The sequence below is a fragment of the Carcharodon carcharias genome, chromosome X, assembly GCF_017639515.1.
Source record: "Carcharodon carcharias isolate sCarCar2 chromosome X, sCarCar2.pri, whole genome shotgun sequence".
NCBI lineage: Eukaryota > Metazoa > Chordata > Chondrichthyes > Lamniformes > Lamnidae > Carcharodon > Carcharodon carcharias.
Window position 1 is genome coordinate 28,257,523 of NC_054507.1, and position 17,500 is coordinate 28,275,022.

The window sequence follows — 17,500 nt, forward strand, 5'->3', positions numbered from 1 at the left end:
GACCCATGTGGTGTAGGTACACCCACGGCGCTGTTAGGGAGGGAGTTTCAGGATTTTGTCCGTGTGGTGTAGGTACACACACAGCGCTGTTAGGGAGGGAGTTCCAGGATTTTGTCCGTGTGGTGTAGGTCCACACACAGCGCTGTTAGGGAGGGATTTCCAGGATTTTGTCCGTGTGGTGTAGGTACACCCACGACGCTGTTAGGGAGGGAGTTCCAGGATTTTGTCCATGTGGTGTAGGTACACCCACGGCGCTGTTAGGGAGGGAGTTCCAGGATTTTTTCCATGTCGTGTAGGTACACCCACAGCGCTGTTAGGGAGGGAGTTCCAGGATCTTTTCCATGTCGTGTAGGTACACCCACGGTGCTGTTAGGGAGGGAGTTCCAGGATTTTGACCCGTGTGGTGTAGGTACACCCACGGCGCTGTTAGGGAGGGAGTTTCAGGATTTTGTCCGTGTGGTGTAGGTACACACACAGCGCTGTTAGGGAGGGATTTCCAGGATTTTGTCCGTGTGGTGTAGGTACACCCACGACGCTGTTAGGGAGGGAGTTCCAGGATTTTGTCCATGTGGTGTAGGTACACCCACGGCGCTGTTAGGGAGGGAGTTCCAGGATTTTTTCCATGTCGTGTAGGTACACCCACAGCGCTGTTAGGGAGGGAGTTCCAGGATTTTGTCCCCGTGTGGTGTAGGTACACCCATGGCGCTGTTAGGGAGGGAGTTCCAGGATTTTGTCCGTGTGGTGTAGGTACACCCACAGCGCTGTTAAGGAGGGAGTTCCAGGATTTTGTCCGTGTGGTGTAGGTACACCCACAGCGCTGTTAGGGAGGGAGTTCCAGGATTTTGTCCGTGTGGTGTAGGTACACCCACGGCGCTGTTAGGGAGGGAGTTCCAGGATTTTGTCCGTGTGGTGCAGGTACACCCACGGCGCTGTTAGGGAGGGAGTTGAAGGATTTTGTCCGTGTGGTGTAGGTAAACCCACGGTGCTTTTAGGGAGGGAGTTCCAGGATTTGGACCCGGCGACAGTGAAGGAACGGCCGATATATTCCCAAGTCGGGATGGTGAGTGGCTCGGGAGGGGAACTTGCAGGTGGTGGTGTTCCCCATGTGTCTGCTGCCCTCGTCCTTCTAGACAGTAGAGGTGGTGGGTTTGGGCGGCGCTGTCGAAGGAGCCTTGGCGAGTTGCTGCAGTCCATCTTGTAGATGGTACACACACTGCTGCCCCTGTGCGTCGGTGGTGGTGGGAGGGAGTGAATGTTTGTGGATGGGTGCATTAACTAATTAACTAACTAACTAACATTAACACTCAATGTTGAATCAGTGAAAAGTAGATGGGGTCTTTAGAGTTTGGCAGTTTAATGGTTACCATGACTGACACCAGCTTTTAGTTGAGGATTAATTATTTAATTGAATTCAAATTCCTTTGCCTGTCAGATGGGGTTTGAAGAGTTATCTACAGAGCATTAGAGCAGTAACTTAACCACTGTGCTGCTGGGCCCATCAGTGCTGGCTCTAAGATTAAACCTTAGTCATTGAGGAAGCTCGACACTGTCCAGGGCAAAGCAGCCCCGCTCGATGGGGCACCCCATCTACAAACATTCACTCCCTCCACCACCACCACCGACGCACAGGGGCAGCAGTGTGTGTACCATCTACAAGATGCACTGCAGCAACTCACCAAGGCTCCTTCGACAGCGCCGCCCAAACCCACCACCTCTACCAACTAGAAGGACGAGGGCAGCAGACACACAGGGAACACCACCACCTGCAAGTTCCCCTCCCAGCCGCTCACCATCCCTACTTGGGAATATATCAGCCGTTCCTTCACTGTCGCCAGCTCAAAATCCTGGAACTCCCTCCCTAACAGCGCCGTGGGTGTACCTACACCACACGGACAAAATCCTGGAACTCCCTCCCTAACAGCGCCGTGGGTGTACCTACACCACACGGACAAAATCCTGGAACTCCCTCCCTAACAGCACCGTGGGTGTACCTACACCACACACGGGACAAAATCCTGGAACTCCATCCCTAACAGCGCCATGGGTGTACCTACACCACACTGACAAAATCCTGGAACTCCATCCCTAACAGCGCTGTGGGTGTACCTACACCACACGGACAAAATCCTGGAACTCCCTTCCTAACAGCGCCGTGGGTGTACCTACACCACACGGGGACTGCAGCGGATCAAGAAGGCGGCTCACCTCCCCCACCCCCCACCTTCTCAAGGGGCAATTAGGGATGGGCAATAAATGCTGGGCCTAGCCCAGCGACCCCCACATCCCGTGAATGAATTATAAAACCGACCATCTCCATCATTATGGAGTAACCGGTTGCAGTTCAATCTAAGGGAGATGGTGGTGCAGTGGTATCATCACTGGATTAATAATCCAGAGGCCCGGTGGGGAGGATACAGGTTCAAATCCCCCGTCAGCCGCTGGAGGTGTTTAAATTCAATTAACCAAGTCTGGAATGAAGAGCGAGTCTCAGTCTCCGTGACAACGGCCACCGATTGTTGTAAAAACCCATCCGGTTCACTAATGTCCCCTTTAGGGGAGGGAAATCGGCCGTCCTTACCCCGGTCTGGCCCTACACGTGACTCCAGACCCCACACACACACAGCGACATGGCTGACTCTTGACTGCCCTGTCCAACACGGCTGAGCGAGAGACAGGGGGGCTGTTCCTTCAGTGCAGACCCCCCCCCCCCACCCCCAAGGTGAGGGGGGGGAGGGGGAGGGCCGCCTGCTTCCCACAGCCTGGAGTAGGACACGTGTGTGAAAGCCGCCCACAGCAGGCACTGCGCCAACCTCAAACGCTCGCACCACGTCGCTCGAGGGGCAAAAGTACAGGTCGTCCGATCCGAGGCGCCACGTTGCTGTCAGCGGGGGGGGGGGGCCTCGAATGAAAAGCGCTCCGTCGGTCTGGGGCGTCCTGAGGTCAGGCGCCCCTCTCTTTTCCTGGCAAACTGACGGCGACTCGGTGCTCGCTCTCCTGAATCACCCGGCTGCCTTCCGAAGGACACGGGGTGGGTGGGGGGGTGGGGTGATCTCACTAGCGGGCTGTGGGGTGCCTTGGATAGCTCAGCGGCGGTCATGCTGTGTCGCAGCCTCCCAGTGCCATCTTGGAATTGTCCCTTCCCCTCCGCCACCACCATTTAATTGATTCATTAACTATGCAGGGCACATCCGCAGAGATAAATCTGCAGTTAATCCAACACCACCAAAGCCAGATATAATACCCTGAGCTCACTATTCACTTATTCACTTGAAAGGCTGAGGAGAAGATTTCGGGATTATCGCCGTCACTTTTTGTCTTGCCAGAGTATCCGATCCTGGAATTATCCCGCAAGAGCTCAATGTGTCTGATCTTTTTTTCTCCAAGTCTGTCAGTCTCAGTCTCAGGCTGTCCCACAGAGTCTCTGACTCAATTTCTCTCTCTCTCTCTCTCTCTGCCTCTGCGCCTCTTGGTCAGCGCTGAGGGAGCGACGCGCTGTCGGAGGGTCAGCGCCGAGGGAGAGCCGCGCTGTCGGAGGGTCAGCGCCGAGGGAGTGTTGCGCAGTCGGAGGTTCGGCGCCAAGGGAAAGCCACGCTGTCAGAGGGTCAGTGCTGAGGGAGAGCCGCACTGTCAGAGGGTCAGTGCTGAGGGAGTGCCGCACTGTCGGAGGGTCAGTGCTGAGGGAGCGCTGCACTGTCGGAGGGGCAGCGCTGAGGGAGTGCCGCACTGTCGGAGGGTCAGCGCTGAGGGAGCGCCGCAGTGTCAGAGGGTCAGCGCTGAGGGAGCACCGCACTGTCGGAGGGTCAGCGCTGAGGGAGCGCCGCACTGTCGGAGGGTCAGTGCCGAGGGAAAGCCGCGCTGTCAGAGGGTCAGCGCTGAGGGAGACCTGCACTGTCGGAGGGTCAGTGCTGAGGGAGAGCCGCACTGTCGAAGGGTTGGTGCTGAGGGAGCGCTGTGCTGTCGGAGGGTCAGCGCCGAGGGAGAGCCGCGCTGTCGGAGGGTCAGCGCTGAGGGAGTGTTGCGCTGTTGGAGGGTCAGCGCCAAGGGAGAGCCGCACTGTCGGAGGGTCAGAGCTGAGGGAGCACCGCACTGTCGGAGGGTCGGCGCTGAGGGAGCGCCGCACTGTCGGACGGTCAGCGCTGAGGGAGAGCCGCACTGTCGGAGGGTCAGCGCTGAGGGAGCGCCGCACTGTGGGAGGGTTGGCGCTGAGGGAGCGCCGCACTGTCGGAGGGTCAGCGCTGAGGGAGTGCCGCACTGTCGGAGGGTCAGCGCTAAGGGAGCGCCGCAGTGTCAGAGGGTCAGCGCCGAGGGAGCACCGCACTGTCGGAGGGTCAGCACTGAGGGAGCGCCGCACTGTCGGAGGGTCAGCGCTGAGGGAGCGCCGCAGTGTCGGAGGGTCAGCACTGAGGGAGCGCCGCACTGTCGGAGGGTCAGCGCTGAGGGAGAGCCACGCTGTCGGAGGGTCAGCGCCAAGGGAGCGTCGCGCTGTCGGAGGGTCAGTGCCGAGGGAGAGCTGTGCTGTCGGAGGGTCAGCGCTGAGGGAGCGCCGCACTGTCGGAGGGTTGGTGCTGAGGGAGAGCCGCACTGTCGGAGGGTCAGAGCTGAGGGAGCACCGCACTGTAGGAGGGTCGGCGCTGAGGGAGAGGCGCACTGTCGGAGGGTTGGTGCTGAGGGAGCGCCGTGCTGTCGGAGGGTCAGCGCCGAGGGAGAGCCGCGCTGTCGGAGGGTCAGCGCTGAGGGAGTGTTGCGCTGTCGGAGGGTCAGCGCCAAGGGAGAGCCGCACTGTCAGAGGGTCAGCGCTGAGGGAGAGCCGCACTGTCGGAGGGTCAGCGCTGAGGGAGCGCCGCACTGTCGGACGGTCAGCGCTGAGGGAGCGCCGCACTGTGGGAGGGTTGGCGCTGAGGGAGCGCCGTGCTGTCGGAGGGTCAGTGCTGAGGGAGAGCTGTGCTGTCGGAGGGTCAGCGCTGAGGGAGTGCCACACTGTCGGAGGGTCAGCGCTGAGGGAGTGTTGCGCTGTCGGAGGGTCAGCGCCAAGGGAGAGCCGCACTGTCAGAGGGTCAGCGCTGAGGGAGAGCCGCACTGTCGGAAGGTCAGCGCTGAGGGAGTGTTGCGCTGTCGGAGGGTCAGCGCCAAGGGAGAGCCGCACTGTCAGAGGGTCAGCGCTGAGGGAGAGCCGCACTGTCGGAGGGTCAGTGCTGAGGGAGAGCTGTGCTGTCGGAGGGTCAGCGCTGAGGGAGTGCCACACTGTCGGAGGGTCAGCGCTGAGGGAGTGCCGCACTGTCGGAGGGTCGGTGCTGAGGGAGCACCGCACTGTCGGAGGGTGGGTGCTGAGGGAGCGCCGCACTGTCGGAGGGTGGGTGCTGAGGGAGCGCCTCACTGTCAAAGGGTTAGTGCTGAGGCAGTGCTGCACTGTCTGACATGCTGGCTTTCACTAATCGACATGGAATCAGCACAGGAGACGACCATTCAGCCCATCAAGCTTCCTCCGACATCCATTGCAATCATGGGTGATCTTGGGCTTCGATTCCATCTACCTGCTCGCTCCCCGTGTCTCTCGATTCCCCAAGAGTCCAAAAGTCCATCTACCCCAGCCTCAAACGTATTCAACGACAGACCAACCACAACCCTCTGGGGAAGAGAACTCCAAACGTTCACAACCCTTTGAGTGAAGAAATTTCTCCTCCTCTCAGTCCTAAACAATCGGCCCCTTATCCTGAGACTGTGCACATCCCCCAATCCGTGTTTTAGATTCCCCCCGACCAGCGGGAACGATCTCTCAGCATCCACCCGGTCAAACCCCTTCAGGGTCTTGTAGGTTTCAATGGGACCATGTCAGTTAAACTCACATTGAACCCGTCTTCCCCTCTCAGGTGGGCACAACAGGTCCCACGGCCGCTTTGCGAGGAAGAGGAGGGTGGAGTCCTCCTCGATACCCTGGGGCAATACTTATCCCTCAACCAACACCACCACTAAAAGCAAACGACCTGGTCGCCTCTCGCGTTGCTGTTTGCGGGATCTTGCTGTGCGTAAGTCGGCTGCCGCATTTCCTGCATCACCAATGTGAAATTGTCCATTTTGGCAGGGAGAATGAAAGAGAAGCTTATTATCTAACTGGCGAGAGATCGCAGAGCTCGGAGGTGCAGAGGGATCTGGGTGTCCTAGTGCATGAATCACAAAAGGTTAGTAATGCAGGTACAGCAGGTAATTAGGGAAACTAATAGGATGTTAGTGTTTATTGGGAGGGGAGTTGGTTACAGATGTGGGGAGGTTATGCTTCAGTTGTACAGGGCACTGGTGAGACCACATCTGGAGCACTGTGTACAGCACTGGTCTCCTTATTTAAGGGAGGGTGTAAACGCGTTGGAAGCCGTTCAGAGAAGGTTTAACCAGACTGACGCCTGGAATGGGCGGGTTGTCTCATCAGGAAAGGTCAGACAGGCTGGGCTTGTATCCGCTGGAGTTTAGAAGAGTGAGAGGCGACTCGATCGAAACCTATAAGATCCTGAGGGGGGTCTCGACAGGGTGGGTGCGGAGAAGATGTTTCCTCTTGTGGGAGAATCTAGAACGAGGGGGTGGGGGGGGCGTCACTGTTTAAAAATAAGGGGGTCACCCATTGAGGACAGAGACAAGGAGAAATGTTTTCTCTCTGTCCGAAGTTGGGCAAGTCTCTGGAACTCTCTTCCTCGAAAGTCTTTGAGTGTTTTTAAGGCCGAGGTGGATATAATCTTGATTGACAAGTGACTGATAGGTTTTGGGTGGTGGGGGGGGGGGTTGATGCACAGGCAGGAATATGGGGTTGAGGTTACACTCAGATATTTTTTATAAACACAGTGAGATGTTGTGATCTGGAAGGCGCTGCCTGAAAGGGCAGTGGAAGCAGATTCAGTAGGAACTTTCCAAAGGCGGTGGGGGGGGGGTTGTGGGGAGAATCGGATAAATACTCGAAGGGGGAAAAAATTTGCAGGGATATTGTGGGGGGAAAGAGCAGGGGCCGGGGAAAGAGTGGGGACCAATTGGACAGATCTTTCAAAGAAAGAACCAGCACAGGCCCGATGGGCTGAATGGCCTCCTCCAGTGGTCATGTTCTGCCTCGTTCCCTTAACTTGGATCTCAGTGGGAGTGTAAACGATAAAGTGCCGCTCCATCGCAGGGCACTCAGGAGTATTTGGCCAGTGAACAGTCAGTGGTGTTCAATTTATTTCAAATGAACATCAATACAAGTCCAATTATTTCCCATCAAACTGCTCCGGGGTCAGAGCGCGGGGGATAGACACTCCTGGCAGTCAGTCACGCGGGGATTTCGCTGGGTTCCACCCCAAAGCCTCTGTCGGCAGAGAACAGGGGAACAGGAGGAGGCCATTCAGCCCCACGAGCCTGTTCTGCCCTTCTGAACAACGATCAATTTATCTCCAACTGCACTCCTCGGTTTCAGAACCCTTGGCGATCATTAAGATGTCAACAATAGCTTGTACTTCGGCAGAGAAAAGCATCCCAAAGTGCTTGCCCAAGTGCACATCAGATGGAAAATTTGACGCTGAGCCAAAAACTCGGTCAAAGGAGTTGGTTATAATGAGAGTCTCAAAGCAGGAGAGAGGGAGGAGAGCAGGAGAGGGGGGAGGGAGAGACGGGCGAGGGGGAGAAAGAGCCGGGGGAGAGGGGGAGAGCGGGCAAGGGGGGAGGGAGAGCGGACGAGGGGGGGAGAGCCGGGCGATGCGGGAGGGAGAGCGGACGAGGGGGGGAGAGCCGGGCGAGGGGGGAGGGAGAGCGGGCGATGGGGGAAGAGAGAGCAGGCAAGGGGGGAGGGAGAGCAGGAGAGGAATGGGAGAGCGGGTGACAGGGGGCAGCGCGGGCGAGGAGGGGAGAGCGGTAGAGAGGGGGGGAGCGTGGCGGGGGGGAAAGCAGGCGAGGGGGGGGAGTGCGGGCGAGGGGGGAGGGAGAGCGGGCGAGGGGAAAGGGAGAGCGGGCGAGGGGGGAGGGAGAGCGGGCAAGGGGAAAGGGAGAGCGGGTGAGGGGGGAAGGGAGAGCGGGCGTGGGGGGGAGGGCGGGCGAGGGGGGGGAGGGCGGGTGAGGGGGGAGGAGAACGAGCGAAGGGGGAGGAGAAGGAGGGAGGGAGGTGGAGAGGTTTAGGGAGGAGGATTCCAGAGCTCGGGGCCCCAGGTAGCTGAGGCACGGCCGCCGATGGTGGAGCGATGGGAATCGGGGAGGAGGATGGGAGAGAGGCCGGAATTGGAGGAGGTTACAGAGATAGGGAGGGGTGTAGGGGACTGGAGGAGGTTACAGAGATAGGGAGGGGTGTAGGGGACTGGAGGAGGTTACAGAGATAGGGAGGGTTGTAGGGGCTGGAGGAGGTTACAGAGATAGGGAGGGTTGTAGGGGCTGGAGGAGGTTACAGAGATAGGGAGGGGTGTAGGGGCTGGAGGAGGTTACAGAGATAAGGAGGGTTTTAGGGGCTGGAGGAGGTTACCGAGATAAGGAGGGTTGTAGGGGCTGGAGGAGGTTACAGAGATAGGGAGGGGTGTGGGGGCTGGAGGAGGTTACAGAGATAGGGAGGGTTGTAGGGGTTGGAGGAGGTTACAGAGATAGGGAGGGTTGTAGGGACTGGAGGAGGTTACAGAGATAGGGAGGGTTGTAGGGACTGGAGGAGGTTACAGAGATAGGGAGGGGTGTAGGGGACTGGAGGAGGTTACAGAGATAGGGAGGGGTGTAGGGGGCTGGAGGAGGTTACAGAGATAGGGAGGGTTGTAGGGGCTGGAGGAGGTTACAGAGATAGGGAGGGGTCTAGGTGCTGGAGGAGGTTACAGAGATAGGGAGGGGTGTAGGGGCTGGAGGAGGTTACAGAGATAGGGAGGGTTGTAGGGGCTGGAGGAGGTTACAGAGATAGGGAGGGGTGTAGGGTCTGGAGGAGGTTACAGAGATAGGGAGGATTGTAGGGGCTGGAGGAGGTTACAGAGATAGGGAGGGGTGTAGGGACTGGAGGAGGTTACAGAGATAGGGAGGGTTGTAGGGGCTGGAGGAGGTTACAGAGATAAGGAGGGTTTTAGGGGCTGGAGGAGGTTACCGAGATAAGGAGGGTTGTAGGGGCTGGAGGAGGTTACAGAGATAGGGAGGGGTGTGGGGGCTGGAGGAGGTTACAGAGATAGGGAGGGTTGTAGGGGCTGGAGGAGGTTACAGAGATAGGGAGGGGTGTGGGGGCTGGAGGAGGTTACAGAGATAGGGAGGGGTGTAGTGGCTGGAGGAGGTTACAGAGATAGGGAGGGTTGTAGGGGCTGGAGGAGGTTACAGAGATAGGGAGGGGTGTGGGGGCTGGAGGAGGTTACAGAGATAGGGAGGGGTGTAGGGGCTGGAGGAGGTTACAGAGATAGGGAGGGGTGTAGGGACTGGAGGAGGTTACAGAGATAGGGAGGGGTGTAGGGGCTGGAGGAGGTTACAGAGATAGGGAGGGTTGTAGGGGCTGGAGGAGGTTACAGAGATTGGGAGGGGTCTAGGTGCTGGAGGAGGTTACAGAGATAGGGAGGGGTGTAGGGACTGGAGGAGGTTACAGAGATAGGGAGGGGTGTAGGGGCTGGAGGAGGTTACAGAGATAGGGAGGGGTGTAGGGACTGGAGGAGGTTACAGAGATAGGGAGGGTTGTAGGGGCTGGAGGAGGTTACAGAGATAAGGAGGGTTTTAGGGGCTGGAGGAGGTTACCGAGATAAGGAGGGTTGTAGGGGCTGGAGGAGGTTACAGAGATAGGGAGGGTTGTAGGGGCTGGAGGAGGTTACAGAGATAGGGAGGGGTGTGGGGGCTGGAGGAGGTTACAGAGATAGGGAGGGTTGTAGGGGCTGGAGGAGGTTACAGAGATAGGGAGGGGTGTAGTGGCTGGAGGAGGTTACAGAGATAGGGAGGGGTGTGGGGGCTGGAGGAGGTTACAGAGATAGGGAGGGGTGTGGGGGCTGTAGGAGGTTACAGAGATAGGGAGGGGTGTAGGGTCTGGAGGAGGTTACAGAGATAGGGAGGGGTGTAGGGACTGGAGAAGGTTACAGAGATAGGGAGGGGTGTAGGGGCTGGAGGAGGTTACAGAGATAGGGAGGGTTGTAGGGGCTGGAGGATGTTACAGAGATAGGGAGGGTTGTAGGGGCTGGAGGTGGTTACAGAAATAGGGAGGGATGTAGGGACTGGTGGAGGTTAAAGAGATAGGGAGGGTTGTAGGGGACTGGAGGAGGTTGCAGAGATAGGGAGGGATTTAGGGGCTGGAGGAGGTTACAGAGATAGGGAGGGTTGTAGGGGCTGGAGGAGGTTACAGAGATAGGGACAGTTGTAGGTGCTGGAGGAGGTTACAGAGATAGGGAGGGGTGTAGGGGCTGGAGGAGGTTACAGAGCTAGGAGGTGCTGAGGGGGCCTTGGACCGATTTGAATGTGAGGATGAGAATCTTGAAAGATTCTGGACCGGGCCAGACTGTGGAGGGATGAGGAGAGCAAGCGCTGACCTTGCTGAATGTTCACCATGAGGAACCGTCTCGACCCTCGGCTGCTTTGGTGGGACCAAACCTGATCTCCAGTTTCCAGTGACATCTCTTTGTAGTTTCAGCCCTTCTCTACTAACCTCCCCGAGCCCACCCTCAATCCTCCCCCATCCACCCGACTCAGCAATTCTCCCTCTGTCTTCCATCACACATAAACCTCCCTCCCCACACACACACACACATACACTCACACAAACTGAGCTCAACGCCCAGGGGAGGACATTTAATCTCACAAGCAAACAACAGGTAGGTAACCACCTGCCTCCCCATCATGGTGCCTGGTGCTACAAGACCAGACACCTCCCGGCCCCCTCCTGGGGTCTCCTCTATTCCCCAGGGAGAGGCAGGTAATCCCAGGTACAGCACGTGGAAAATGCATCTTTGCCAACAATCAGGTGATGAGGACCAGTAGGTCACACCCTGGGTGGAGACAATGGTCCCACATGTGTGGCACGGACCGGGGCTCAGGTTGGTCAATGTGAGAGGGTCACTGGTAAATCGAGCGCTAGATTCCCGTGAAGCTCCTTCCTCTGGCCCCAGAGAGGTTTAGGGAGGGGATTACAGAGCTCAGGACCCACAGGCAGCTGAAGGCACGGCCGCCGGTGGTGGATCGACTGGAATCGGGGAGGGGGGGATGGGGCGGGAGGCCGGAATTGGAGGAGCTCAGAGATCACGGAGGATTGTAAGGGATGGAGGAGGTTACAGAGATAGGGAGGGGCGTAGGGGATGGAGGAGGTTACAGAGATAGGGAGGGTTGTAGGGGCTGGAGGAGGTTACAGAGATAGGGAGGGTTGTAGGGGCTGGAGGAGGTTACAGAGATAGGGAGGGGTGTAGGGGCTGGAGGAGGTTACAGAGATAGGGGGTTGTAGGGGATGGAGGAGGTTACAGAGATAGGGAGGGGTGTAGGGGCTGGAGGAGGTTACAGAGATAGGGAGGTGTGTAGGGGAGTGGAGGAAGTTACAGAGATAGGGAGCGTTGTAGTGGCTGGAGGAGGTTACAGAGATAGGGAGGGTTGTAGGTGCTGGAGGAGGTTCCAGAGATAGGAAGGCTTGCAGGGGCTGGAGGATGTTGCAGAGATAGGGAGGGGTGCAGGGGCTGGAGGAGGTTACAGAGATAGGGAGGGTTGTAGGGGCTGGAGGAGGTTACAGAGATAGGGAGGGGTGTAGGGGAGTGGAGGGGGTTACAGAGATAGGGAGGGGTGTAGGGGAGTGGAGGGGGTTACAGAGATAGGGAGGGAGCGAGGCGGCTGGGAAGGGATCGGAACACGAGGAGGAGAATTGGAACCTCCTGGATTGGGGTGGGGGTGACCCGGGATCCAGGCAGCCCAGAGGGATGTCGGGGGCCCTGGGGTTGGGCCCCATATTCCTGCTTTTGCCACGTCGATCGTAAGCCTCGCGTGAACCCTTCCGGAAGCGGGGTACCCCCCCCCCCGGTCCACCCGGCCAGTGGGAGACCCTCGGCCGGACCTCACTGTGGGCTGACGGGGAGCTGGGGGTCCTGCCTGAAGACCTCTCGGCCGGTTCTCACGGCGCTGATGCCGACGCCCCACTCCCCTTCGATGGGGGGGACCCGCGGAGCCAGGCTTGCGTCTTGGGGGACGCAGGGGGACCTCAGCCAGCGACCTGCAGAGAAACCGGGGCCCTTTCCTGCCGCTTAGCATTTGACCAGAGCGGGCGTCCAGTCGTTTGCGGCGTTGGGAGGCGGAGGCTGGAGTGGGGTTGGGGGTTGGGGGGGGGGGTGGGGTGGGGGCGCGGGCAGAGACCTTTCTCGCCAACGCGTCTCACGTTCCAACTAGCTATTCGACCATGAGCCAGGGCTTCTGGGAGCAGGCTCCCAGGAAATTCTCCGTAGCGACAGCAGCTGGACACCCACGGGCACTCTGCTGCATGGGAGGGCTGTGGGAGGATAGAGATTCGACGGGGGAACTGGATAATTATTTTGCGGGGTGGGTGGGGGGGGTGCGGTAAATCTTCATAAAACACGGGTTCACTCTCCTTTCCCCCCACCCACCACCCCCCCCCCCACCCCCACCACCACATCCCCACACACAGCTGGAGTACCCCATGTCCCCCATCCCGGCTCCCGCTCTTCAGGAAGGACTTCGAGGGTCATCGGAGGGGGTGCGGAGGGAGATTTACCAGAACGGGACCCTGGAGGGGAGGGTTGAGGGGACTTCAGTTCACGTGGAGGGACTGGAGAAGCTGGGATTGTTCTCCTTAGAGCAGAGAAGGTTAAGGGAGGTTGGGGGGTTTGGGGGGGTGTGATGAGGGGACTTCAGTTCACGTGGAGGGACTGGAGAAGCTGGGATTGTTCTCCTTAGAGCAGAGAAGGTTAAGGGAGGTTGGGGGGAGGGAGATTGAATCGAGATGTTCAAAATCACGAAGGGAGGGGGTTTGGGGTAGAGTAGAGAGGGAGAGACTGTTTCCAGTGGTGGGAGGGTCGGTAACCAGAGGGGACACAGATTGAAGAGAATCGGTAACAGAACCAGAGGGTGGGGGGTGTGGTGGGGGGGGGGCAGATGAGGAGAATTATTGTTTATAAACACAGCGAGTTGTTGTGATCTGGAAGGCGCTGCCTGAAAGGGCGGTGGGAGCAGATTCAATAGGAACTTTCCAAAGGGTGGGGGGTGAATTGGATAAATACCTGAAGAGGAAGAGGCAGGGTGGTGGCGGTGAGTGGTGGGTGGGGGTGGTGGGGGGGAGGGTCGGTGGGGAGGATTTGGAGGTAGGGGAGCGGGGGAGGGAAGAGAGCGGCTCAGATAATTAAGTTATCTCCGAAGGCAAGTGAGTGATTCAGTAAGCAGGTGTCTCGGAATCTGGGCTGCTGCGTACGGGGTTTGGGATTCATTTCGGGTGGGATGGGAGGGGGTGGGGGAAGGGGGAAGAGAGACAGAGAGAGAGAGAGAGAGAGAGAGAGTGAGAGAGAAACGGTGGGGGGGACGGGGGGGTGATGAGGGGGAATGATCTGCAGGCTCCTCAGGAGCAGTAACTCAGTACTGCAGGTACCGAGCGGAAAGTAGGACTGGTCCAGCCCGAGAGGGCTGCTGCATTGCGCATCTCATCGCCTTGCAAGGAGCACATCAGGAGGAAAGAGAGAGAAGGAGAGAGAGAGAGAGAGGGAGGGAGGGAGGGAAGGAGAGAGAGAGAGAGAGAGTGGGGGAGAGATAGAGAGATGAAGGGGAAGGAGACGGGCAATGTCACCCTGACAGACAGACAGACAGAGACACCCCCTCTTGTCCTGCAATTAAAAAAGGCTCCTCAAACCTGTAAATATGCTGATCCCTTATTTTTGGGTGGGGTGGGAAGAGGGTGGGGGGTTGGGAAAAACCACCTCGGAACAAACACACGCTTTGAAATTGAGGCAGGAATACTGACACACTTGATTAATGCGTCTTTCATTGTCATATATGGATCCCTCTGTTCAAAACAAACCTGCAATATTGTCTGCCAAGGGACTGCATGTCTTAAAATTTCACTATTCACTTGAAAAAAAAAGGATTACCCCCCCCACCCACCTTCCCCCACCCTCCCCCCACCCCCCTTCTCAGCACCCCCACGCCCAGGTATTTCTCGAAAATGAGAATGCACATTTCAGCTATTTGTTTTTGTCTGTGTGTAATCTCTGTCTCTCTCTCTCTCTCTCTGTCTGTGTCAATGATATCACCCTATATATCACCCTCCAAAGACTGCACCTTTTGAACAGACACACACATACACACCCCTACACCCCTCCCTCTCTCTGTAATCCCCTCCAGCCCCTACACCCCTCCCTATCTCTGTAACCTCCTCCAGCCCCTACAACCCTCCCTATCTCTGTAACCTACTCCAGCCCCTACAACCCTCCCTATCTCTGTAACCTCCTCCAGCCCCTACACCCCTCCTTTTCTCTGTAACCTCCTCCAGCCCCTACACCCCTCCTTATCTCTGTAACCTCCTCCAGCCCCTACAACCCTCCCTATCTCTGCAACCTCCTCCAGCCCCTACAACCCTCCCTATCTCTTTAACCTCCCCCAGCCCCTACACCCCTCCCTATCTCTGTAACCTCCCCCAGCCCCTACACCCCTCCCTATCTCTGTAACCTCCTCCAGCCCCTACAACCCTCCCTATCTCTGTAACCTCCTCCAGCCCCTACAACCCTCCCTATCTCTGTAACCTCCTCCAGCCCCTACAACCCTCCCTATCTCTGTAACCTCCCCCAGCCCCTACACCCCTCCCTATCTCTGTAACCTCCCCCAGCCCCTACACCCCTCCCTATCTCTGTAACCTCCTCCAGCCCCTACAACCCTCCCTATCTCTGTAACCTCCTCCAGCCCCTACAACCCTCCCTATCTCTGTAACCTCCTCCAGCCCCTACAACCCTTCCTATCTAGTTAAACTCCCCAAGCCAACACCCTCAAATTAAGAGGGTAGGGGGAGTGGGCGGCGGGGGGAAGACAAAAGAGAAATCTATTTCCACCCCCTCCTCAAAAAAATAAACCCCTTCAACCACCTGCACCCCAGAGGGACAATACTATAACATTCAAGCAGAACTCGCCTCTCCCTGACTAGACAAACTCTCTCTTTATTTCTTTGATGCCACTTGCATGGTGATGCAGAAAGGGGGAGGGGGGTAATGGTGGGGGGTTTGGGGGGCGGGGGGTTTAATTCAGGCTACTTAGTGGTCTTTGGGCATTGTGTGGGGGCAGGGTCGACGCAGCTCAAGTTAAGAATGACACGTGTGTTGTCTGAACGTGACAGGGGTGTCTGACTGAATGGGTGAGTGAGTGAGTGCATTCTCTGAAATCTGAAAGGGGGTGAGATGGCCAAATTCTAGCTGCTGATGGCAAGAGAGATGCCTTTTTCTCTCCCTCTCTTCCACCGTCCCCCCCACCACCACCCCCAATACCACCCCCAATACCACCACCACCACCCCCAATACCACCACCACCACCCCCAATACCACCCCAATACCAACCCCAATACCACCACCACCACCCCCAATACCACCCCCAATACCACCACCACCATCATCCCCAACACCACCACCACCCCCAACGCCACCCCCATCCCCAAAACCACCACCCCCAATACCACCACCACCCCCATCCCCAACACCACCACCAATACCACCCGCAATACCACCACCACCACCACCCCCAACACCACCACCACGCCCAACACCAACCCCAATACCACCACCCCCAATACCAGCCCCAATACCACCACCCCCAATACCACACCACCACCACCCCCATCCCCAAAACCACCACCCCCATCCCCAAAACCACCACCCCCAATACCACCACCACCCCCATCCCCAACACCACCCCCAATACCACCCCCAAAACCACCACCACCACCATCCCCAACACCACCACCCCCAATACCACCATCACCATCCCCAACACCACCACCCCCAATACCACCACCCCCATCCCCAACACCACCCCCAATACCACCACCACCACCATCCCCAACACCACCACCCCCAATACCACCATCACCATCCCCAACACCACCACCATCCCCAACACCACCCCCATCCCCAACACCACCCCCATCCCCAAAACCACCACCCCCAATACCACCACCACCACCATCCCCAACACCACCACCACCCCAATGCCACCCCCATCCCCAAAACCACCACCCCCAATACCACCACCACCCCCATCCCCAACACCACCACCATTCCCAACACCACCACCCCCAATACCACCACCACCACCATCACCATCCCCAACACCAACACCAACACCACCACCACCCCCAACACCACCACCACCACCCCCAACACCACCACCACCACCAATACCACCACCACCATCCCCAACACCACCACCCCCAATACCACCATCACCATCCCCAACACCACCACCACCCCCAATACCACCACCACCACCATCCCCACCACCAACGCCATCCCCAACGCCACCACCCTCATCCCCAACACCACCACCCCCATCCCCAACATCACCACCACCCCCATCCCCAACATCACCACCACCCCCATCCCTAACACCACCACCATCCTCAACACCACCCCCAATACCACCGGCACCACCATCCCCAACACCACCCCCATCCCCAACACCACCCCCATCCCCAACACCACCACCATCCTCAACACCACCCTCAATACCACCAGCACCACCACCCCCAATCCCACCAGCACCACCATCCTCAACACCACCCCCAATCCCACCAGCACCACCATCCTCAACACCACCCCCAATCCCACCAGCACCACCATCCTCAACACCACCCCCAATACCACCCCCAATACCACCAGCACCACCACCCCCAATCCCACCAGCACCACCATCCCCACCATCCCCACCACCACCTCTTTTGCAAAAGAATAAGAACAGGCGCAGCAGAAGTGGAGTCCAACAATGAAATGCAACATTATACATTCACACAATATCCGCAGTATTTCGCTTTTACTACAATTTGGACCTGGGCGATCCTCTGCTGCTGTGTTTGGCAGAGGGAGGATGAATATACCATATCCACACACACACACACACACACACACACCACCTCATATGATTGTAACAGTGAGAAAAACAGTCAATAAATGGCTAATACTGGATCATTGTTAAAACAATTTCAGGTTCTATCAATGGATTGCTAGCTACTTAAAAGGCTTTAATTGTTATTTCTATTTATAGCAAAATTTACAGGTTATGTGTGGGGGCGAAATTAAACCCGGCTCACTCACCGCAATGACCACTGTATCATCTTCCCGGAACCTGGGAATGAACTTGTCTCCTCTCAAGGTTTCCGAGTGATTCAGAGGCCGGAATCTGCACATCACTTTGATGTTACACTCGTTCAGTTGCTCTGTCATGTTACACAGGGGGTTGCTGGCTGGCTGGCTGGTTGGTGGGAGAGGAGAGTAAGCAAGAAAGAACAGCAGCAGCAGCAGCGGAGAGAGAGAGAGAGAGGGAGGGTTAGAAACAAGAGGGAGAGAGAGGAGGGAAGGAGAAACAGAGAGAGAGAGAGAAAGGGAGGGGATAT

The 17,500-nt window shown here is 57.6% G+C and overlaps 1 protein-coding gene across 1 annotated transcript in view; it reads right to left on the reverse strand.

Annotated features, from left to right (window-relative positions):
* Positions 1 to 17,330, reverse strand: part of kif5ab (kinesin family member 5A, b) — a 239,515-nt gene extending 222,185 nt beyond the window's left edge. Inside the window, exon 1 of the mRNA XM_041180288.1 lies at positions 17,202 to 17,330. Within this exon, the coding sequence (XP_041036222.1) occupies positions 17,202 to 17,330 (129 nt within the window). The remainder of the gene's footprint in view (positions 1 to 17,201) is intronic.
* Positions 17,331 to 17,500: the final 170 nt, after the last annotated feature.